At 36.5% G+C, this 25,529-nt stretch overlaps 2 protein-coding genes across 2 annotated transcripts; both read left to right on the top strand.

The window, feature by feature from the left end:
- Positions 1-5,673: 5,673 nt before the first annotated feature.
- LOC114022997 (olfactory receptor 10G9-like) lies at positions 5,674-6,615 on the top strand. The gene has a single exon (XM_027835469.1). It carries the CDS (start codon positions 5,674-5,676, stop codon positions 6,613-6,615), a length of 942 nt encoding a protein of 313 aa, XP_027691270.1.
- A 16,433-nt stretch (positions 6,616-23,048) lies between these two features.
- LOC114023031 (olfactory receptor 149-like) lies at positions 23,049-23,987 on the top strand. The gene has a single exon (XM_027835521.1). The coding sequence runs from the start codon at positions 23,049-23,051 to the stop codon at positions 23,985-23,987; it is 939 nt and encodes a 312-aa protein (XP_027691322.1).
- Positions 23,988-25,529: the final 1,542 nt, after the last annotated feature.

The following is a 25,529-nucleotide window of genomic DNA, read 5'->3' as shown; positions in this document are numbered from 1 at the left end:
CAGGAGAACATTGTACACAGTAACAGCTATGTTGTGTGATGACCAACTTTGATAGACCTAGCTCATCTCAGCAATGCAAGGATCTAAGACATCTCCAAAAATCTCATGATGGAAAATGCTATCCACATCCAGAGAAAGAACTATGGAGTTTGAATACAGATTGAAGCATACTATTTGTTCTTTTTTTCTTCTGTTTTATTTGGTTTCCTCTTTCTTATGGTTCCTCCTATTTCTAACTCTTCTTTACAAGGTGACTAATGTGAAAATATGTTTAATAGGAAAAAAACCAGAAAATTAGGAAAGATGACAAAGTTTGAGAATAGTTAATATGGAGGAGTTGTGGAAAGATAAACAGACAATATTTTGTTGATGGAGCTGTGAATCAGTATAACCATTTAGGAATGTAAATTGGAATTGAACAAATAAAATCATGAAATGATCATACCCTTGACCCAGAGCTTCTATAATTTGGATAATACCCTAGGCAAGACATTGATTGAAAGAAAGTCCTAATATATACCAATATATTAATAATAGCACTTTTGTGATAGCAAAGAATTGGAAACAAAGTAAATCACAGGATGAGGAATAAATGGCCATCAAATGTGGAATGGTTAAACATGTTGTGGTACATGAAAGCAATGAAATATTACTGTGCTGTAAGAAATGATTACTATGATGAATGTAGTGAATACAGAGAGGCATGGACTGTTCTACATGAACTAATACAGAGTGAAGCAATCAAAGCCAAGAAAACAATATGCACTATGACTACAACAATTACATTGTTGAAAAAAGAGAGAAACCACACACACACACACATACAGAAAAGTAAAGTAAATGTTGAAAATTATACAGATCATTATATTATATAATTATATAGATCAGATTCTATGAATCATCACTAGAGAGAATAAATATAAGAATACACTGCCTTCCTTCCCCTTGGCAAAGGTAGAAGGTCCACAAATGTTGCACATTGCACTTATTTGCAGACTTTTTAGATGTATTGATCAGTTATGCTGATTTTTTTCTTATTCTCTTTTTTGTCTTTAAATAATATTGTATGGGATGACTTTGTGGGAGGGGAAAGGATACTGGGGAAAATAATGGTAATAAAAAAAGATGTAAAAGATTATTTTTAAAAGAACAAAAAGGAAAAATCACTTCATAGCTTATTGTAATATGGATTGAAATGGGGAAAGACATGAGTAAGACTGACTAATTAGAAGATTAATGAAATTATTCATGTACAGAGTGGTCATCTATCCTTTTCTGGAAGACCTCCAGGAAGGCAAACCCACCATCAACCTAGGTAACCCATTCCACTTTCAGACAGCTCTAATTGTTGGGAAAATTTCTTCTGACATCAAGCTTAAATTTTCCTCTTTCTAAGATATTGCTTCTGTTTCTGCCACTGAGGACAAACCAATCTAATATCCCTCCCACATGACAGTCCTTCAAATATTTAAAGGAATCATTTCCCTCACTCCTGCCTAAGTCATCTCTTCTTGAGCTTTCTCTTCCTGTGTTGAGTTTTCACATAATCCTTTGACCTTTGGATCCTGTACTTTAAAGAGAAACAAAGAACATTCTTTTGCATCTTCTTATAACACTAGAATGGGGCAGCTGGGTGACACAGTGGATAGAGTGCCAGACCTGAAGTCAGAAAGACTTATCTTCATGAGTTCAAATCTGGCTTTAGACAATTACTAGCTTTGTGACCCTTAGCAAGTCACTTAACCCTGTTTGCTTCAGTTTCCTCATCTGTAAAATGAGCTGGAGAAGGAAATGGCAAACCATTCCAGTATCTTTGCCAAGAAAACCCCAGATGGGGTCTCAAAGAGTTGGACGTGACTAAAACACCAGAACAACAATAAATGATGTGAGATTAGCTTGTGTAAGGAACACAGGCAAGAAAAGAAAATCTATTCTCCCATTCCAAGATCCCATTTTACTACACTTCCTTAATATCTAATAGAGTCGGACAAGGGAGACAAGAAGGTCCCTGAAACTTGTATGTGTGACCTAATATTGTGGGAATTAGCAACTGATATTGCTAGTACCAGTTTTTTACCTTGGGAAAGATTAGGTTGTGGCTGTTTATTTTTTCATATAAACATACTGGCCGTGCCAATGAGATTAAGTGAGAACTATTTCCCACCACTGTTGCAGTCTGAGAGGTTTAGACCTCCTCAAGGACTAGAGTATAAGACAGGGTCATCTGAAATGAATTCACAGACTCAAGCATTCTTTAAGTCAAGGTGGCAAAGATTTATTTTTATACTATATACTGGGCAAGAATTCTCTAGAAAACTGCTATGGTGGGTAGAGGTCCTTAGGGAACTTGCAATCTAACAGAAATGTTGCTAAAACTTATATAGGAAAAGCAGTGGATTATGTGGCAAGTATGCTAATTAGGTGATAACATACAACTTTGATCATAGGCATCATTCACTATTGGAAACAGTGGGGAGGGGAAGCAGGAAAAGAGGTTCCTAAAGGGTACATTTTTGGTCTGTTATATCTGTAACAAGATAGTTTAAGGAATTGATGTCTATAACTTAACCTCTGGATCATATATGACAATTGAGAATCAGTACATGATAGTTTTGTTGATACAAGATAGGACAAGAGAAATTCTACAGAGGTCAGCTTGTTCTTGTAACAAGGGGAGATAGTGAGATAGTTTACCTCACTGGGCCCACTCATGAGTTATTGCCAGAGATAGGATCTTTGAGCTGGGGAGAGAACTGTCAGGGATAGTGTTTTGAGGCTAGGGAGAAATATGGTCTTAAAAGTAGGGTCCAAGTACAAGCACCCAAACAACTAATCACAATCAGTATAAATTGATTGAGATAATTAATAATGACATAAAGAATTCAGATACACTTTTAAATGAATTTCCATTTTATTATTAACTTAATTTGTTAAATTTGAAAATAGTCATGTACATGTGTGTGTAACATTTATTCTGTCTACACAAAAAGCATTTGCTTACATATTAATTCATACCTAGCAATAATTCTATATCCTACTCCCCACCCTCAGGTGAGAAACATTGAGTTAAATTGTAATCACTGGAGAATGAGTTACAAATAACCTTCAGAAAATTAAGTAGGAATCAGGAAAAGCATTTAGAACCACAAGAAGGAATAAAGAATGCCTTCAGGAATGGGGATGATATTTGCTACTTTTCAATTCATTCAAGAATCAATTTCAGAAAAATTTCCTAAAACACTTCTAGACCTCTAGGTTTCAGAAATTAAGAGATAATGGTTGCTCCTTCTTGTGAGGTTCTGATATTTTAAAAAAATGTAAATGGAAGCATAAGATGTTATATGAAGAACAGATCCATATTTATATTTGAAAACAAATTCTCAGTTGTTTTGCCTTTTGTTCTCCTGTTGAGCAGGGAGCTCTGGGATCCAGAGTGCAATCCCTTTCCCCAGGGCCTGTACAGCAATTTAAGTTCTTATTCTTTCTCTTCAGGCCCATTTCCTCTCCTTCCTCTCCTTGTTCAATCTTTCTTTAACAATGAGGGACCTTTTTTCCCTGCACTGGAATTGTGTGTGTTTTCTCTTCAAACAATGCCACATGGTCTAGTATTTCTTCCAGTCCAATAAGTAGTGAAGACTATGATAACTCTAGACAATTCACATCAGAAAGAGGTGAGTTCCCAGACCTTATTAGATGATCTGGTTTCTAAACATTTCTTCCTTTTTTTCATTAAGATTTGCAGAATTTATGTTTTTATTATTAGTTATCTTGATTTCCTTGGGTCCATAGCTGATTGTTAATAGGGGATCAAATCACATTCAATTAATTGAAGAGATATTTATTGCATACTACTAAATGAATGGCTCTTTCCTAGGCACTAGGGATGTTTTTATGTTCACGAAAATGAACAATAGTCCCAGCTTTAATAGAGCTTCCATTTCTATTTGAGGATGTTGTATTCCACACAGATAGGATAGTGACTTCCAAACACATACATTTACATGCGTATGTGTGCATGTGCACACACACACACACACACACACACACACACATAATAAATCTAAGTTGTAGGAAATTCCTCCTTCATTCCAGTTGTCAGACTACTCTGGGCTGTGTTTCATGGGATCCTCCATGATTTCTTAAGCAAAGTGAGAAATGAGATAGGGTCCTACAGGATTAGAAAACAAACATCCCAGATGGAATATATTTGTTCTCTCTGATAGGTTCACCTATACAACTAGGTTAGTCTTTTCTCCTATTTTTCCTGATTTACCTAATTTTTTTTTTGGCAAAATGTAGTTGATACAGCACTGTACTTATAGTCAGAAGGTAGGGGTCCACATCCTGCATACTCCAACTTTTTAGCTATATCTTTAACTTTTCTGTGACTCAGTTTCCTTATTTTTAAAGTGAGGATGACAATATCAGTGCTGCCTTCTGAGATAATTGTAGAGATCAAATGAAGCCAAGGACTAAGACAGTGCTTTGCAAACTGTAAATCACTATGGCAATGTAAGGGAGTATTATTATTCCCCAGCAATGAAGCTTAACTCACTTTTCTGGGAGAAACCTCTGTTTATTATTCATACTGTATTAGTAACAGACATGTCAGCAACAAGAAAATGCTGGTTTCAAATTCTGATTCCTCATGTTGATGACCTATTTTCAGTTGTGTTCTCTGTTTAGCAGTTCAGAGTACAACTTCATACCTGAGAGATCCATATATAGACTGTTCCCCTTGCTTCCTATTTAAGTAATCCTATTTTTTTCCTGGACATCTGAGTGGCCTCTGACTTGTCTGCAAAAATAGAGCTGTTATATGTTGCTCAGGTCTATTTCTTTCATCTCAGGCAGGATAATTTAGGAAACAAATGCTGAACTGAGAAAGTGAGCATTGATTTAGTAGTCAACCAGTCTAGTTGTTTGCTAGACAGAAAGAGCATAGGAGTGCCTGGGCTGAGAGTTCTGGTTTCTGGTCCCAGCTCTATGATTAATTTCCAGTGGGACCTTAAGAAAGAAGATCCTTCTCTGACTTGAAGTGTTCCCTCTGTAAGGTGAGAGAGGTGGACTGGGTGGCCTCGGTTGGCCCTTCCAAATGGGACATTCTGTGTGGCTCTAATTTGATCTTGATTGGACTGAGTTGATTCTACATTCAAGACATGCTAGATCTGTGGTACTGCTTGTGAGGCAGTGTGGGAAGCCACAACATGACATGGCTGACAAATATTCCCTGACAACAGGGACACCAAGTATAGAGAGTGAAAGAGGTAAAAGTGTACTGCAATGACAGTGAGACATTTCACTGCCAAGTGTGGGATATTGAAGGAGAAGGCAACTAGAAATTGCCTCTGATTTTGTGGCCCTTGGAAGTGTGTGCTCCACCCCCACCTATACCCAGTATTAAACATACTTTATTTGGTACTACTGTCTTTCAGTTGTTAGTCTATCAAGCATGATAGAAAAGATAAGATTCATTTTGCTTTCCTTATCCAGCTGTAAATATATATGGCTATGAAGGTGCCACCATCCTTCATCCAACACTGATAACCTTCTTGTGTGGGGAATCTGTTCACTTTGGCATCCATAAAGTTCAAATGTTTTGTTCTATGTGGTGTGAATTCTTTGTGAATATAGTTTCTTTCTTTTCCTTTAAGAAAGAGGTCCACTGCCTGAATGGAAAAGGAGAATCAGAGCTTTGTGACTACATTCATCCTCATGGGAATTCCCCATGCACCAGAACTAGATATTGTCCTATTTGTAATTTTCTTAGTGATCTATGTGTTCACTCTTGTGGGGAACCTCCTCATCCTGCTGGTGATCAGGGTAGATTCCTACCTCCGTACTCCCATGTACTACTTCCTGGCCAACCTCTCCTTCATTGACATGTGGTTCTCCTCTGTCACTGTGCCCAAGATACTCATGAGTCTCCTCTCCCCAGATGGTGGGGCCATCTCATTTGGTAGTTGTGTGGCTCAACTCTATTTTTTCCATGGTCTGGGGAGCACAGAGTGTTTTCTCTACACAGTCATGTCCTATGACCGCTACCTGGCCATCACTCATCCCTTGCACTATGTCACTATGATGAGTGGGAAAACTTGTGCTCTTTTAACTGGAAGTACATGGCTCAGTGGTTTAGTGCACTCTGCTGTCCAGACAATCTTGACCTTCCGCTTGCCCTACTGTGGCCCCAACCAGATCCAACATTATTTCTGTGATGCACCCCCCATTCTCAAATTGGCCTGTGCAGACACCTCCGTCAATGAGATGGTGATCTTTGTCAACATTGGGGTGGTGGCCTCTGGTTGTTTTTTCCTGATTTTCCTTTCCTATATGTCCATTGTCCATGCCATCCTAAAGATCCACACAGCAAAGGGCAGACAAAAAGCCTTCCAGACCTGTGCTTCCCACTGCATTGTGGTCCTCTGTTTCTTTGGGCCATGTGTCTTTATTTATCTGAGACCAGGCTCCAAAGGTGCTGTGGATGGAATTGTGGCTGTTTTCTACACTGTGCTCACACCAGTGCTGAATCCCCTGGTATACACACTGAGGAACAAAGAGGTGAAGACAGCTCTGCTCAAGCTAAAGAACAGAGGAGCGTTTGCTCAGAATAAATAGACAATGCGGGGAAAAGCATGGCTATATATTTTTTTCATTCATGATTAAATCTATCAATTTAAGCCTTGTATTGTTAAAAATTGTATGAATCACAAATGTAATTGTCAAAGATCTTTAGCTGGTGAATTGAAAGCAAAGGCATATGTCCAGGATTTCAATGCCTCTTATGGACTTCTTCTAAAATGGATCTTTTTCTTTTGCTTTCTTTTTTCAAAGAGGCAGAATGTCTACTGATAGTTTATAGGCTGCCAATATCCTAAAAGTACTTACTTAGCAGCCAACAGATATACTTCTGTATTCCAAATGTGTTTGTTGACAATCTCCTGTTTTTCTACTTCTTTTACCCCTTCATTCCTTCTGAACTAGCCCTTCATCATTCCCATAGCCTATCAACTGTTAATCTATCCCCATTCTCCCTATCACCTCCTTCTGTGGCTTCCCTTTATAATTTTGAACCATTATTTAACCAAGTTAAATTTGGTACTATTTTCAATACTTGAATTGCATCTGTTGCTTCCTTGTCATTCTGTTTTTCATACCTGGCATATTCTTGGACCACACTCTTCTCTTATCTATTCCACCTCCACTTGATGTCTGTTGGAGGAAGTCACAAAATCATATATACTGGGTCCACTTTAAATTCATGTCCAACTGAGACTTAGCTGTCACATAGCTATCTTTTTTGTTCCTCACTTATATATTCCCTGTAATAATCTCTATAGAAAATGTTTCAAACCTTTCTCTTCAAGTCCACAATCTGAACCACCAAACCAACTGTTTTTTGGCACTTTCACTCCTTTTTTTTTTAATACTAAAAAGATTAGGGCTATCCTTCACGAACTGTTTCTTCTCACTCAGTCTCTCTTCTTTACATTTTAAAAACTCCAAATCTTAACCATCCATTCCTTCTTTAGTCTTACAGCGTAAGATGACCCTTTTCCTTGTCAATGATAAATTCTCCGTTTTTCCCCTTTATATCATCTACTTACACCTTCTTCAGGAGTTTGCCCTTTTAGTTATTTCATGTCTCTCTTTTTATCTTCAATTTCCATTTATATATTTGCTCCTTTCCCTCTGATTACAAACATACTTAACTTTCTCATATCCTTGAAAACCTTCCCTTAATCCTATCATCCACCCACATTGGTCATTGGTATCTCACTTCCATTTGTTGACAAACTCTTAGAGTCATTTTAATTCATTCTTTCCACTACATCACTCACTCCCTTCTCTTTCCCTTGCAATTTAGCTTCCAATCCTGTCACTCTATTGAAACTGCTCTATGAAAGTCCACCAATGGTTTAATAACTGCTAAGTTCAAATATCTTGTCTTAGTCCTTATCTTCCTTGATCCTTCTGTAGCATGTGATACTATTAACCATCCTCTCCTATTAATTCCTCTCTCCTCCCTTGAATTGAGTCACATGCTTTCCCCTGGGTTTCCTACTATCAGACCTCACTTTCATGGTATTCTCCACTGTTTTCTTATCCTTCTCCAACCTTCTAAGTTTGGGTTTCTCCCAGCATATTATCCTGATGTTTCTTCTCTTCTCTCTTTACAATTTCTTTTATGACCTCCACTACCCTGGTGAATCTAATTTTTCCTTCTTATGCAGCTGACTTACAAATATGTAAATCCAACCTCTAATCTTTCCTTTGTACTTTGTTCCTGCATTTCCATTTGCCTGATGGGTATTTTTCACTTGGATGTCTCTCCCTCATCCCAAATTCAGTTTGTCTAAAACAAAATTCATCTTCCCTCCTAAAACTATTTCTGCTCTCAAATTTGCTGTTTTAGTTGTTGTTATCACTCTGCTTTTAGTTACACTAAGTGAATGCCTTGTTATTGTCTTTGACTCCTGCTTCTTCCTTCCCTTGTCACATAAGGTGCCAAGTTTTGTTGATTATACTTTTAGAACATTTCTCATATTATCTCCCTCTTTTCCACTCCCGTGGTCACCACTCCATTTCAAGCTCTTGTCAGTTTCTCTGTACTATTATAATGTCCAACTAATTGGTCTCTCTATCTGCTCCAATTAATCTTTCATTCTGCTGACAATATAATATATTTAAACCTTGAGACCGACCTTGTCACTCTTCTCCTCAAAAGTTTTCAGTATGTCAAAGTTGCTTTTGGATAAAAGGCCAACTCCTAACCCTGATACTTCATGCACTTCACACTTAGGCTCCAATCTACCTTTCCAATCTTATTTTAAATTATTTTCCCTCATGTGCAGCGTAGCTGCCTAGCAAAAGTGGAATGCTCATTGGTTCCTGAGCTCATATGCCATTTTATGTTCATTTGCACGGGCTCATCTTTCATTCCGCGATATTTGGGGAGTAGTATGGTGTATTCAGAAAAAGTAGTTTGGAATCTTGGCTCTGATACTTTCTAAACTTGTGACATTACTTAAATAGCTTAACCTTTTTGATATTCTGTTTCATCACTTGTAAAATGAGGTTAATATTATTGGTACTACATATTTCATAGGGTAGTTGTAAAGATTAAGTGAGATGACATATTTGAAGTGCTGTTTAGTGTCAGTATTATTATTGACTTGGCTTCAGGTGAATATTTAGAATCAGTGAAAGAAATGGGGACATGATCCCATGAAGGTAATGGCAGGACTTCTTTAAAGACCCCAGAGTTTTCTTTCCTTGTCTGGTTTTCTTTGGATAAACACAACTGGACTCATTGTTAAACCCCTCTATTAGGTAAAATGAAGTACATAATGTAGGAAATTGAATTTGTGGGCAAAAGAGATGTTGTTTGAATCAACAACTCTAGGACAAGACAGGAATAAAAATGAGTAATGGATAACAGAATAAAAAAAAAGAAAGGCAAGAGTATGATAGTTTATAATAGATCTCTCTCCCATCTTGCTACACTGCAGATTATTTATTTTTTTGAACAGGGGAAAACTTTATTTTGTAGTTGTAGGAAGATAAACTCAATTAAGAGCCTGCAATTTATCAGATGGGTAATCATAAGAGCATTGTGAATGAAGGACTTCATAATTTACAAAGAAATATCTAAAAAACCAGACTGGGCAGAAGTAGAACAATATTCGAGGGCAATGACCAAATTCTAAGCATGAAAAAGCATGAATACTATTCATACATACATATATACTTGTCTGTATATATACATATATATGATTATGTACATGAATATATATACATGTATATCATTGCTACTTGGAGAAGAATGCAATTTAAATAACAGTTGAGGGTGGTTGGCTTTGAGGTGGACTTGGAATCTCTCTTACTATATAATTTTCACTACAAAATTCTATTAATATGGCATTGCCATCATTAGCTTTATAAAATAGCAAAATTTTCCTAATATCCAATTTAATAACCTATTATGATATAGAGTCATTTGACTGTGCTTTGAGTCTGGAAGTCCAGAGTTCTAATTTAATGTCAGATGCTTCTTAACTGTATGATCCTGGGAAAGTCACCTAACCTCTGTTTGCCTTGGTTTCCTCATCCTAAAAATGAGGATAATAATAGCACCTACCTCCCAGGGTTACTCTGAAGAAAAGTGAGATAATTGTAAAGTGCTTTGCAAAGCTTAAAGCACCATATAAATGCTAGTTAGTAATAGTAATATTAATACTGTTTTAAGTTTTGCCAGGCATCATTTCATTCACAGCAATAACTGCTATCACCAACATTTCTTCTATTAAACGAGGCTTTTTATGTTTAGCAATTCTGTAAGCAACCTAGCAATATACAAACCATACATTTTAAATGTCATAATTATGACCTTTAAAAAAAACTTCTCTTGCTTATTAAAAGCATTTCACTTTCTGTAGAAAAGTCTCTCTTTGAGAGTACAGCCAAGATAGGCTAGTAAAAGCAAGGACTCCTGAAAGGGCAGCTAGGTGGTGCCATGAATAGAGAACCATCCCTGAAGTCAGGAGGACCTGAGTTCAAATTCAGCCTCAGACCAAACACTTAATACTTACTAACTGTGTGACCCTTGGCAAATCATTTAGCCCCAATTGCCTTAAAAAAAAAAAGCAATAACTCACCTGAGGTCTCCTAAATTACCCTCCAAACAACTTTAAAATAGTGCCTCAAATTGAATCCTAGAATGGTAGGACCAACAAAAGGTTGAGGTGAAACAATTTTCTAGCTGAAGACAATTTAAGAGGTCAGCAGTAAAGGTCTGTATCACTGGGAAGGTGGTTGGGCTTGGAGCACAGAGGTATCTCTTCAAGCCAGCAGTGTCCTTTGCAGGTGGCTACATCAATGGCTGAGGCTTTAGGAGCTCTCAGCACACAGAGAGTAGGGGGTTTGGACAACTGGTCAAAAGGAGATTACAGGAGATCCTTTGTTGACATTGAAGCAATTGCCTATTACTAGTTCTGGATTGCAGTTCCAGAAGAGGACTAGGAGAAGCACTTGTGGCCCCAAAGGATCAGTGACACTGGTCACAGTTCCAGGTCAGAGAATGATGCTTTTGGTCACTCACAGGGGAGCAGGGCCCCTAGTCTCAGGTCCAAGGCAGAAAAGAATGCTGATACTTGTGACTGTAGAAGAGCAGGAGCCTGAGGCATAATTTCAGGGTCACAAGGAACAAAAGCACTTATGGTCACAGGGGAGCAGAGGCCCTGACCACAGTTCTAAGGTACAGAATCCACAAATCAACTCCTGAAAGAGATCCCAAAATGAAAACTCCCAGGAATATTACAGCCAAATTCCAAAGTTCCCCGGTGAAGGAGAAAATATTACAAACAACCATAAAGAAACTATTCAAATACTATGGAACCACACTCAAGATCACACAGATTTAACAACTATCATGTTAAATGAGAAGAGGATTTGGCTATGATATTCTGGAAGGCAAAGGAGTTAGGATTATAGCCAAGAATAACCTATCCAGAAAAATTGAATATAATCCTTCAGGGGAAAAATAGATATTTAATAAAGTAGAGAACTTTCAAGCTTTCCTGATGAAAAGACCATAGCTGAATAAAAAAAATGGCTTTTGAATACAAGACTCAACAGAAGATAAACAAGATAGAGAAATCTTAAAAGATTCAATAAGGTTAAACTGTCTACTTTCCTCCATGGGAAGATGATACTTGTAACTTCTAATAACTTTGTCATTATTAGGGCAGTTAGAAGGAGCATATATAGACAGAGGACACTGCTGTGAGATGACTCTGATGGGATGATTTCAAAAAATAAAATTAAGGAGCGAGAAAGAAGGATGTGCTAGGAGAAGGGGGAATGGAGAGGCAGAATGGGGTGCAAATCATCTCACATGAAAGAGGTGCAAAGGCGGAGCTTTTGCAGTGGATGGGGAAATGGGGTAGTGGTGGGCAATGATTAAAACTTGCGCTCATTGGAATTGACTCAAAGAGGGAATAACATAGACACCCAGTTGACTATGGAAATCTATCTTATCCTACAAGGAAGTAGGAGGAGTGGGGGAGAAGAGAAAGGTAGAGAATTGATAGAAGGTGGGCAGTTAGGGCATGCAGTGGTCACAAATAAAACAGACTTTGAGGAGGGACAGGGTGAAAGGAGAGAGAGAAAAAGATAAATGGGGCAGGGGGGAATAGGATGGAGAGAAATACATAATTAGTAATCATAACATCGAATGTGAATAGGATGAACTCAGGGATAAAATGGAAGCAGATAGTAGAGTGGGTTAAAAGCCAGAATGCAGCAATAAATATACTGTTTGTAAGAAACACACTTGAAGCAGAGACTCACATATAGTGAAGTTAAGCAGAATCTATTGTGCTTCAGCAGAAGTAAAAACAAACAAACAAACAAACAAACAAACAAAAAACCCCAGGGAGTAGCAATCAAGATCTCAAACAAAACAAAAGCAAAAGGAGATCCAATTTAAAGAGATAAGATGGGAAACTACATTTTTGCTAAAAGGTAACATAGACAATGAGGTAATATTACTACTAAATAGTATTTTTACAAAAAAAAAAAAAAACTAGAAAAAAATTAGAAATTCTCAATTAAGCACCAAATTGGAAATCTCAAAAATCAAAGGAGAGATTAATAAAACTGAAAGTAAGAAAACCATTGAACTAATAAATAAAAATAAGAGTTTGTTTTATGAAAAAAACAACAATAAAATGGATAACGTATTGGTTAATTTGATTAAAAAAAAGGAAAGAAGAAAACCAAATACCAGTATCAAAAAAATGAAAAGGGCAAATTCACCATCAATGCAGATAAAAGTAAAGCAATTATTAAGAGCCATTTTGTTCATTTATATGCCAATATACCTAACAACCTAAGTTAAATTGAATGAATATTTGCAAAAATGTAAATTGTCCAGATTAACAGAAGGAAAAGTCGAATAATTAAATAACACTCTTAGAAAAAAAAAGTTGAACAAACCATCAATGAGCTCTCTAAGAAAAAAATCTTCAGGACCAGATGGATACACAAGCAAATTCTACCAAACATTTAAAAAACAATTAATTCCAATAGTACATAAAATATTTGGAAAAATAGGCAAAGGAGTCCTACCAAATTCCTTTTATGAAACAAATATGGTGCTGATATATAATCCAGGTAGAGTAAAAACAAAGCCACAAACCAATTTTCCTAATGAATATTGATACAAAAATTTTAAATTAAATACTAACAAGGAGATTATACCATATCACAAAGATCATACACTATGACAAGGTGGCATTTATACCAAGAATACCAATGGTTTAATATTAGGAAAACTATCAACATAATTGACCTTATTAATAACAAAACCAACAGAAATCATATAATTTTCTCAATAGATGCAGAAAAAGCTCTTAATAAAATACAACACTCATTCCTATTAAAAACACTAGAAAGCAGGAACAAATGGGGCTTCCCTTAAAATGATAAGTAGTTTATAAAACCACCAACAAGCATTATCTGTAACATCAATAAACTAGAAGCCTTTCCAATAAGATAAGAAATGAAGCAAGAATGCCCATTATCACCACTATTATTCAACATTTTACTAGAAATGCTAGCTATAGCAATGGAAGAAGATTAAAAAAATTTAAAAGAATTAGAATAAGCAATCAGAATTAAAATCAATTAGAATAAGCAAACAAAACTATCACTCTTTGCAGGCAATATGAGGTGTACTTAGAGCATTTTAAAGAAGCAGTTAGGTGACTTAGTGGATAGAGCACTGGCCTGGAATGAAAAAGACCTGAGTTAAAATCTGGCCTCAGGCACTTCCTGAGCAAGTCACTTAATCTCTGTTTGCCTTAAGCCTCTGGAGGAGGACTTGGCAAACCACTCCAATATCTTTGCCAAGAAACCCTCATGGGCAGTAGCGTCCATGGGGTCATGAAGAGTCAGACATGATTAAACAACTGAACAACAACAGAGAATCAACAACAACCAAAAAAATCTAGTTGAAATAATACATCAGCAAATTGGAGGATATAAAAGAAACCTACATAAATTATCAGCATTTCTATATAATTACCAACAAGGTCTAGCAAGAAAAAATAGAAATAAAAATTCCATTTAAAACAATGTAAAATATTTGGGAGTCTGCCTGCCAAGACAAATGAACCCAGGAACTATGTGAACACATTACAAAACACTTTTCACAGAAATAAAGTCAGATCTAAACAACTGGAAAAATATAAACTGTTCATGGGTAGACTAGGCCAATATAATAAAAATAACAATTCCACTTAAATTAATTTACTTATTCAATGCCATAGCAATCAAACTATCAAAAAATTATTTAACAGAGCTACAAAAAATAAAAAAAGCAAAATTCATCTGGAAGAACAAAAATCAAGAATATCAAGGAAATCAATGAAAAAAAATGTGAAAGGAGGTGGTCTACTAGTACCAGACCTCAAACTGTATTACAAAGTAGTAATCATCAAAACAATCTAACACTGGCTAAGACTGACTGGTTGGTCAGTAGAATAGATTAGGTACACAAGACACAGTAGTAAATGACCCTTAGTAATCTAGTATTCGATAAACCCCAAGATACAAGCTTTTGGGAAAAGAATTCATAATTAGACAAAAATTACTGGGAAAACTGGAAAACAGTTTTGCAGAAACTAGATATAGATGAACATCCCACACTGTATTCCAAGATAAGGTCAAAATGGGTACATGATTTTGACATACAGAGTTATATAATAAACAAATTAAGAGAACAAGGAATATTTTACTTGTCAAATCTGTGGATAAGGGAAGAATTTATGACCAAACAAGAGATAGTGTTACAGAATGTAAAATGGATAATGTTGATTATGTCAAATTAAAAAGTTTTTACACAAAACAAATGCAGCCAAGATTAGAAAGAAATTAGGAAAATGGAGAAAAATTTACAGCAACTTTTTCTGATAAAGCCTTCATTTTTTAAAGATAGAGAGAACTGAATCGAATTTATAAGAATAAGTCATTCCTCAGTTGATAAATGATAAACAAAATATGAACAGGAAGTTTTCAGAAGTAGAATTCAGGGTAGCTAGGTGGTACAATGGATAAAGCACTGGCCCTGGAGTCAGGAGGAGCTGAGTTCAAATCTGAATTCAGACACTTACTAGCTGTGTGACCCTGGGCAAATCACTTAGCACCAATTATATCCAAGAAAAAAGAAGAAGAAGAAGAAATCAAAGCTATTTATAGTCTTATGAAAAAATGCTCTAAATCACTATTGATTAGAGAAATGCAAATTAAAACAACTCTGAGGTACTACCTCACACCTATCAGATTGGCTAATATGAGCAAAAGGGGAAAATGACAAATGTTGGAGAGGATGTGGGAAAAATGAGACATTAATGCACTGTTGGTGGAGTTGTTAGCTGATCATTCTGGAAAGCAATTTCAAATGATGCCCAAAGGGCTATAAAACTGCTCATACCCATTGACCCAGAAATAACTACTAGTTCTGTATATCAAAGAAATTTGTTTATAAAAAAGGAAAAGATTCCATATATATGAAAATATTAACAGCAGTTCTTTTTGTGGTGGCAAAGAATTGGAAATTGAAGGGATATCCATCAATTGGTGAATGGCTGAATTAGTTGTGGTATATAATTGTGGTGTAATATTATTGTGCTTCAAGAAAGGATGAGCAGGATGGTTTCAGAAAAACATGGGAAGACTCATATGAACTGCTGCCAAGTCATAAGAACAGAACCAGGAGAAGATTGTACACAGTAACAGCAATATTGTGTGATGAAAAATGCTCTCCATCTTGAGAGAAAGAATTGATGGAATATGAATGCAGGTCAAAACATACTTTTTTAAAACTATTTTTCTTAGGGCTTTTTTTGTCTATTTTCTTTCACAGTATGACTAATATGGAAATAAGCTTTGCATGACAGCATATGTATAACCTATATAAAATTGCTTGTCTTCTCAAGGAGGGATGAAGAAAGATAAGGAAAGAGAGAATTTGGAACTCAAAAAAAATATATTGGAAATTTTTTTACATGTAATTAAAAAAGTAAAATATAAAAAATTTTCAAAAATAAAAATGTCTCTTCTTTTTAACATATTCTATTTGCATGGCACCTTCATGCCATCTACAACTAAAGTATTCATACAGAGTGAAAACATAAATCAATTAATAATTCACTGTGAATGCCAGTATTAAATATAGTAGATCACATTTTCTGGGTTGAGGCTTTACCCTCTATTTCTAATCACCTCTATTGTCCTTCCTTTTACTCATTTCAGTGGCTTCAGTGAATCTTTTCTTCAAACTTCCTATGTATTTGTCAGTCATGAAAGGTTATTATTTCAATTTAAAAAAAACAGTAAAAACTTGACAACTAAATTAAAATTTATTTATTGAAAATTTCAAATAATTGTTCTTTACTATACTTAAGTTATTTAATATTTTTTAAACAAATAGAAGTGGGGTTTTTTGGGGGGGAAGGGAAACTATCATATTATATCATACTTACCAAAATGAATTATTTTGAAAAATAAAACTGATTTTGCTTTTTACTTTCACACAAAGATTCTTTAACTTTTTAGAAATTTATTTGTTTTTCCAATGCAGTTATAATCTGACTCTCCCATTACCCATCCTTCATTCTTTATTGATGAACAACATGAAAAATGAAAATTCAGATTCCTTATGAATAACTCAATCTATTTGTTTCAGAATTAGGTTGAGGACAGAATTATAAGTTAGGTGGGGTGATCAGGGGTGCTCCTTCCAACCTCAGATCTTAATAGGAAGTATTCATGTGAGTGAGGGTCACATTGCTCTAGCAATGTGAATGAGAGGAGGCAAATAAGGCCAACTCATACATTTTCTCTTCGCTCCAATTATACAACCACCACCTTAGTACAGATGCACATCACCTCACTTCTTGTTTATTGCAACAAGGTTGCAAGGTTTATTGGCGGTTGGTTGCCCAGCTTCAAGTCTGTCCCTACTTCAATCTATTCTCCACTTGATTGCCAGTGATTTTTCTAATGTGTATATCTGATCATATTATGTCCTATACAATAATATCCAGTAGCTTACTATTATCTCCAGGATAAAATAAAAAAAAAACATGTTTGACTTTTAAAGTCCTTTACAACATAGACTATCAAGTTTTCTTATGTTTTCATACCTTCCACATACTGTATAAACCAGCAACATGAGCTTTCTTTCACATATAGCACTCCATCTCTGCCTTTTCACATGACTGGAATGCTTTCCCTCTACACCTCTTTATCTTGGCTTTCCTGGTTTCTTTTAGGATTTAGCTCAAATTATACATTCTTCAAGAGACTTTTCCCAGTCCATCCAACTTCCCACCCACATAGTGCCTTCCATCTAGTATTACTTCTCATTTACACCATACATGTCTTATATGTAGGGCAGCTAGGTGGCACAGTGGACATAGTATTGGGTATGGAATCAGGAATTCATCTTCATGAGTTCAAATCTTGTCTCAACCACTTACTAGTTATATGACCCTAGGTAAGTCACTTAGCTCTGTTTGCCTTGGTTCCTCATCTGTAAAATGAGCTGGAGAAGCCAATGGCAAACCACTACAATATCTTTGCCAAGAAAATCCCAAAAGGGGTCAAGAAGAGTTAGATATGGGGGTGGAGCTAAGATGGCAGAGTGAAAGCAGAGACTTGTTTGAGCTGTCCCCCAAACTCCTCCAAGTACCTGTAAAAAATGACTCTAAAAATTCTAGAGTAGCAGAACCCACAAAAAGATGGAATGAAACAAATTTTCAGCCCAAGACAACCTGGGTGGCTGATGGGAAAGGTATGTTGTGCTGGCCTGGGAGAGGAGTGCAGTTCAGCTTGGGCCACATAGGCAAAGATGGGGCCCATTCCTTAAACAAAAGCAAAAGAGGTTCCTGACTTTAACCTCACAACTTAATAGATTCACAATCTTTATTTCACAAGCTTGTTTACCCTTCTCTAATTGTACTGATCATTCTGAAAGTATGAGACACTTCAGAAATTTAATCTTATGCATATGATAACTTTAACCTCTAATTTAACTCTTGCTTAGGCCATGGAATGACTACAAGTTCAGATCAAAATAGAAAGATCTCACATACTTACATTATGCTCATATCTTTTACTGACCACTTGCTCTGATTATAGAATTTTGCTATAAAAGGAAAAAGCAGGAATATGATTATCACCCTTAGCTCTCTTTGATTTTAGGTAGGAGTCACAGTTAACTATGCAGTAACAGTTCCACCTTATGGTCAGACTCAGGATTAGCCAAGTGGGAAACATTCCTTTTCGTAGGAACACAATGGAGAAACTGAGCCAGGGATCCCACTTTGGGCCAATGTCAAGATTGTCCTCTTGGTTTTTTTCAAAAGCAAACCTCCACCTGTAACAATTCAGGATCACATTCCCTCTGAGTAGCTTGTGGCATTTCTCTCAAATACTGATTTAATGCAGACAACTATACTTAAGCTGAAACTCAAAATAAAATCAGGTACAGTCCCAAGAGCTTTTACCTAAAACAACAAGTTTCACTAATCACAGCTGAAGGCTAGATATAATTATTTTTACTCTTATGGAGTTTCAATAAGCAATAAAAATTTATAATGACTTACATATATAAGAAGCTTCATTTAACATCTTTCATTTATTTTTCTTTCCTTTTCAAATTTAAATTCATTCTGGTGTAAAGACAAATGATTAGAAATCATTTCTATATTATACATAAACTTTCAAATTCTGAGCAAGCCAAGTTCATTATTTAGGAGATTCAGTGACAACGACCTCTTATTTTTCTATAAGCAAGAAACTCCATCTCTCAGCTCCAGGCTTTTTCTCTAGCTATGTCCCATGCCTGGAATGCTCTTCTCCCTCATCTCTGCCTACTGGCTTCATTTAAGTCCCAAATAAAATTCTATCTTCTTCAGGAAGCCCTTTCCAGCCTCTCTTAATTCTAGTGCTTTCCTTCTTTTAATTATGTCCTATTTGTTTTGTATATGTCTTGTTTGTACTTATCTGCTTATTTTCTCCCTTGTTATATTGTGAGTTTGTTAGGGGTAATTACTGTCTTTTTCCTTTTTTTGTATCCTAAGCACTTAGCACAGTGCCTGACACAATAAATATCAATAAATGTTTATTGACTGATTGACTGACAGTATGGCAGCCTTTACACAAAATTTCTTCCTAAACTAGTGAATAAAGTGTTGATGTCAATGTAGAGAGAGATATTATGCAGAGATTTCCCTAGGCTTCTAGTTTCATGGAATACAAGCCAAGAGAAGAGACAATATTATCCACCAGGTACCATGCACCTTCCTGGCATGGGAGTCTCAGACACCAAAATTGCACTGTTATATTTTTAATAGAAATATCTGGAATTGCAGAGCATAGAGTGAAATAGTGAACTTTTCAGGTGAGTCTGAGGTTTTTAGGCAAGCAAAATGCAAAGGCTTAAAAGATAAATTTTCATTTATATGGGCATATGAATGGCTAATTGGCTTCATATATAAGCAAATATGAGTAAAATATTATGGGTAAAATAATCCAAACCATTTTATAGGATAAAGGTGTCGTGAGAGTTTCCTATTCTGGGTTCCTTGAGAATCCGGGGATAATCTTGCCCATCAACAAGACTGGGGTCAAAAAGTAAATAGCCAAATTGAAGGAAAAATAAATGTATTAGCTCATTAAGGAGGACCTCTTGGGCTAGTGGTGAGGCTTCTTGGAATAGACCTTGGATTTTTATAGCTTTTTAGGCCCACTTAGAATACACTGTCAATCAACAGCATTATGCGTTAGAATGGAAATGAAGGAAATATGCAACACTTGAGGTCAAAGAATTGCCAAAGGTTGGATTTGTTCCTATGAAAAAATGCATTTGTCCCTGATTAATCTTATTGGAATGTCATATGTTGTTAGTAAATGTAAATCTCTAATATAGTGGAGGCCTCCTTGAAGATAGGGTCAGTTATGCTCACCAATAGGTTGTCAGTATGGAGGAGAATAAAATATAACCTGAGAGTCTCTATTTGTTGTTGTTATTCTGTCATTCCAGTTGTATCTGACTCTTTGTGACCCCATTTAGGGTTTTCTTGGCAAAGACGCTGGAGTGGCTTGCCATTTCCTCCTCCAACTCATTTTGCAGTTGAGGGAAGTGAGGCAAACAGAGTTAAGTGACTTGTCCAGGGTCACACATATAGTAAATGTCTGAAGACAGTTTTGAACTTAAGTCTTCCTGACTCTAGGTCCAGCACTCTATTAACTATATCACCCATAGCTCTATTTCTGGGAGAATGTTTCCCCAGAATTCACTGTCCTCCAGCCCTCTTCCACATAGGTGTTGGGGAAATGACATTAGATAAAATATCCCGCCTCTCCATATCATTAGAACTGTGCCAAGAGAAAAAGGAATGAGCCCTAGGCTAATTGCTGCTCCCTCTGCTCATCAAACCCTTTGAAGAGTCAAGGGTATAACAGACAATTGGCTCCAAGGGGACATCAAGGCCATTTAAGCTCTTAGATATGGAGAGAATACTGGGGTTCCTGGAGTCTGGGAGGGAATTACAGGAAGGTTGAGTCTGTTGTCTTGCAACCTGAGTATATCCCTGCCTGTGCTCAGTCATGTAAATATCTGCTATTTTGCCTGCTCACTGTCTCTCTATCCTTCCTTTCCTCTCCCTTCATTACCTTTCTACCCTACTTTCATTCATTCTTTCTTTTCCTCCTCTGTGACTCCCACCCACTAGAAGAAAGAAAATGAGGGCTTTAGTAAAGCAAGGAAGTCTCATTGATTTATCAATAAAATATTTATTGGGTAAAAACAACTACCAATAAAACTTGCAGTGGGAGAATAGGCACACTACAACAGAATAGGATATCTATCATCTATGTAGTATATTAGTGCTTTCCTAGGTTTAAAATTCTTTTTTAAAACCAATTGTCAGGTGAAAAAGGAGAATCAACTCTCAGTTATCCATGCTGATGAAACAGAGCAGTATTGAGGATAATGCAGACCAACAGGTAATATCAGCACATTTCTATTTGACTCCCAAATAGTTATGCTATTTTTGTGGGGTGGGAGTATTGGTTATGTTTTTTCCCCCCTCTGGTCACCATCAAAATGGCTTTATCTCTTTGAGCACACTTGCTCAGAAAAGGGGAAAAGACCAAGAACATGATGGGTTTTGGGAGTGAAATCAACATGTGGTGGAGGAATATGACAAAATTGAGTGTGATTTCCTTAAAATCATAGAATCTTAGGTTTTGAAGGGAACTTAAGAATCAACTAGCGTTAGCCCCTAATTGTATTTTTTTTACACTTTCCCTTATGTCCTATAGTGTCATCTAATGCTCTATCAGGAATAATAATAAACTAACATTTATTTCTAAGTGGTAGTGTGTTACAGTGGAAAGTATATTAGATGTGGAATCTGACAATCTGAGTTCGAATGCTGACTCTGTGACCCTAAACAAGTCACCTTCTCTCTGCATCCAAGTGTGCTCTGCTTTCCCCTACACCACATGGAAACTCACAAATTAAATGTGGCTCTCAACCAGAGCTATGTTGGTAGATATTTAACATCTAACTGTCCAAACCATGGAACTTTTAAATTTAATCTGCTTTATTGCCATTTTCCAGCACTTTCTTTACTCTAGAGACAATCAACAAAGCAATAAAACAAACCCTGATTTGTAACATCTTTGATTTCCAAGGTGTAAATGCTCACAATGACAGTTTAACAATGAGTAGGGGCAGTTAGGTGGCAGTGCAGTGGATAGAGGACCAGCCCTGGATTCAGGAGGACCTGAGTTCAAATCTGGCCTCAGGCACATAACACTTACTAGCTGTGTGACCCTGAGCAAGTCACTTAACCCCATTGCCTAGTCAAAAAAAAAAATAAGTTCCTTTGTGTAATCTTCAGCACACACCTGGCTCCACACAATGAGGCAGTTGGACCAGATGATCTTAAATTTTAAATCTATGACATATTAATATTGGGCTTTAAGGTTTCCAAACCAATTTCCTCACAAAAATGAATCTAATTTTGTTGAGTTGAAAAACATCATGAGGTAAGTAGTGTAACTATTATTATGCTTCTTTTATAAATGAGGGCATTGAGACCCCCAAAAGAGAAATGACCTAGTCAGAGTCACACAACTAGTAAATCTGAGACTTAGATCACTGTAGCAGGTATATATGAGATATGGGCATTAAGGCAGGAATAAATCTACCACCAAAATCCCATGAATATACAGGGTGTCCCAAAAGTCTTGGTGAGGTTTTAAAGTTTAATAACTTCGGGAGTATAAATGCTACAAACTTACAAAAAAAACCCATCAATATTTGAAAAGTAAATTATCTAAAATCTTAGACTATTGATAAGTTTTTATTAAAATTCAACATAACCATAATTTTGTGTTGTATATTATTCTAGTCAATTTTTGCATTTGTAAAGAATTTTATTAGCTGCCACTTAGTGGCGGAAAGGATTGCATTCATATTCCCAGCCTAAAGATCATCCAAAGAATGAGATATAGATGTATATACAACAGTTTTGTCATGATGTCACAGTGAAAAGTCTAATGGAGATACATCAGGTGAATGAGGTGGTGAAGCAAAAGGACCCCCTCTACCAATCTACCAGGCTGAGAAAGTGTCATCCAGAAGTTGTCTCAAAAGCAATTCACAATGACAAGGTCCCCTGTCTTGTTAAAATCAAATTAAAAATTTAATATAGAAAGTTAACAAAACCAAATAAAATAAACTTTCAACTTTGTAAGTTGGTGGGCTTTAAATTTTTGAAATTATTATAGTATAAAACAAATTAAAACACAGCCATCCTAACTTTCTCTCAGTTCACTGGATCTTTGCTCTAGATCATCCATCTCTAACTGATTCTCATAAAGAATTGATTTGGGTGGAAGCCTTTCACCCTGAGCTGTTATTTGTGGCATTCCAAGTAATTATTCTTATTGTCTTAGGAGACACCTTCATGGAGATGAGGAATCAATCAGTAGTAGCTGAGTTCATTCTTTTGGGAATACCCCATACTGAGGGGCTGGAGGCTGAGCTCTTTATCCTGTTTCTGACATTCTACCTCTTCACCCTGCTGGGAAACCTGCTCATCCTCACAGCCATCATTTATTCTTCCCAGCTTCACACACCCATGTATTTCTTCCTGGCAAATCTATCTGTGTTTGACATATTTTTTCCTTCAGTAAGTTCTCCTAAAATGTTGTTCTACCTCATGGGAAATAGCCATGCCATCTCTTTTCAGGGCTGTGCATCCCAGATATTCTTCTATCATTGCTTGGGAGGGACTGAGTGTTTCCTCTATACTGTGATGGCTTATGATCGCTTTGTAGCCATCTGCCACCCTCTGAGGTATAAAGTCATTATGAACCATAAGGTGTGTGCTATCCTAACCATGGGCACCTGGATGGGGGGTTGTCTTCATTCAACTATCCTTACAGTTCTTACTTTCAGATTGCCCTACTGTGGTCTCAATGAGGTAAACTATTTTTTCTGTGATATCCCTATAGTGTTGCCCCTGGCTTGTGCAGACACCTCTCTAGCCCAGATGGTGAGTTTCACCAATGTTGGCCTTATGCCTCTTATATGTTTCTTATTCATTTTTATTTCCTACATTCGCATAGTGCTCTCCATATTGAAAATCCACTCATCAGAGGGCAGGCGACGAGCCTTCTCAACCTGCAGTGCCCATCTGACCTCCATCTTCTTGTTCTATGGGCCTGTAATCCTTATTTATCTTGGACCTGCTTCTACACCTTGGCTGGGCTCTGTGATCCAGGTACTGAATAATATTGTCACCCCTTCCCTGAACCCTTTAATATATAGCCTGCGGAACAAGGATGTTAAATCAGCCCTGAGAAAAGTTTTGCACCAAGTAGTAAACACCACAAGGGTTTAAGCTGTAAAGCCATTTTCTTCTTGTTATACTTTCATTTTATAACTCTGGGATTTTCCCTGATATCCCTCTATTTCATTTTCTTCATTTAACATTGGTGGAAGCACAAAGTGGGCATGGTAGTCAGACTTGGTTCTTAGGAGACCCTATTGGGACAGTATTTAAGACTCACTTCTTGTAAAACTTCTTCCATTGCATAAATGAAATGATCACAAAATTGCCTTTTTTTTCCTGAATACAGTAAACCCTTCCAAAGTCATATTTCATTTATTTCAGTAATTTAGTAATTCTGTATTTCAGTAAGTTTCATGTCATCAAAGATGTGATATGAGGAGTGATAGTTAACACACTGAATGAGAGTCAAGATTCAAAAAGATCTCAATAAGCTAGAACATGAGACCAAATAGAATGAGCTAAAATTTAATAGGGGTAAAAAAACAAACACACCCTTCCTTACAGGTAAAGCCAGTTCATTCTTGAATTTGTCAAAATAATGAGACTGTACATTTCTTAATGACAAAAACAATGTCCTTAAAAATACTTATTCTCAATATGGTTCTACTGTTCTCTGTGGGAAAATAATCAACACTTGCTTCCTGACTATAACATAAAATCCATAGATACATCTAAACAGGTCTTTTCAGTAAACTTATTCCTTTAATAAAAATTAAATCATTATCCATTTGAAGAAAATCACTTCATCTTTCTGGGCCTCAATTTACTCATCTACAAAATGGAGTTCTTTGACTAGATCATCATGGATTCCTTTCAACTCTAACAGTAAGTCCACTTAAAAGACTATGCCAGAGACATTTAAGAGGGGGGGGGAAAGATCCACATTTACTATGTGCTGGGCACTGTGCCAAGTGCCAAGGATACAAAAAACAATAAAAGACAGCCTCTGTCCTCAAGGAGGATACAATCTAAAGAGGGAAGACAGTACATAAAAAAAAGATGAAAAGTAGGAGAGAAGGTACCCAGAAGGGGAAAATGACAAAGTCCTGAGGAGTACAGTTGGGTGGGAAATGATGAGATGGTTGTCCTGAACATCCTCCTTAAGTAAAGGATATGGAGGAGCTCTCTACTGTCTACCTTCTACCCTCTTTAATCAGAGGGAAGGAAGGGTGCCAGGGCCAGGAAGTACTGAGGAGTTATGAGTTTCAGGGCTGTGGCATTTAAAATATTTGAGAGATATTTGTCGGTAATTTAATCATTTTCTTAATAATGCCAACATTTTAATAAAAGGATGGTAATTTGGTTGTCTCTCAGATCAAAGAGTCTCTTAGATCATAGGAGTGGGCTCACAGTTTATATGCCCATTGGAGAAGGGATTTCCCCCCCAGGTGGCAATCAACTCTTATTGGTTAACAATTAATGAGAGGAGGGCTTTGTAAAGAGAAGTGAGCTCACTTCAATGAGGAGATGAGAGTGAAATCATGTCACTCTTGAACAGAGATTATCCCTATACCCAAACCAACCCCAGCCTTGGGCAATCTAGACAAAAGGATCTATCTCCAACCAAGCTTGACTGAATGGAATTCATGT

Source organism: Vombatus ursinus, unplaced genomic scaffold (genome assembly GCF_900497805.2).
Source record: "Vombatus ursinus unplaced genomic scaffold, bare-nosed wombat genome assembly UNPS02014816.1, whole genome shotgun sequence".
Classification (NCBI taxonomy): domain Eukaryota; kingdom Metazoa; phylum Chordata; class Mammalia; order Diprotodontia; family Vombatidae; genus Vombatus; species Vombatus ursinus.
This window is presented reverse-complemented; position numbering and strand designations above follow the sequence as displayed.

Excerpts from the sequence above, each read along its gene's own strand:
- LOC114022997 (XM_027835469.1), top strand. The coding sequence starts at position 5,674 with ATGGAAAAGGAGAATCAGAGCTTTGTGACTACATTCATCCTCATGGGA.
- LOC114023031 (XM_027835521.1), top strand. The coding sequence starts at position 23,049 with ATGGAGATGAGGAATCAATCAGTAGTAGCTGAGTTCATTCTTTTGGGA.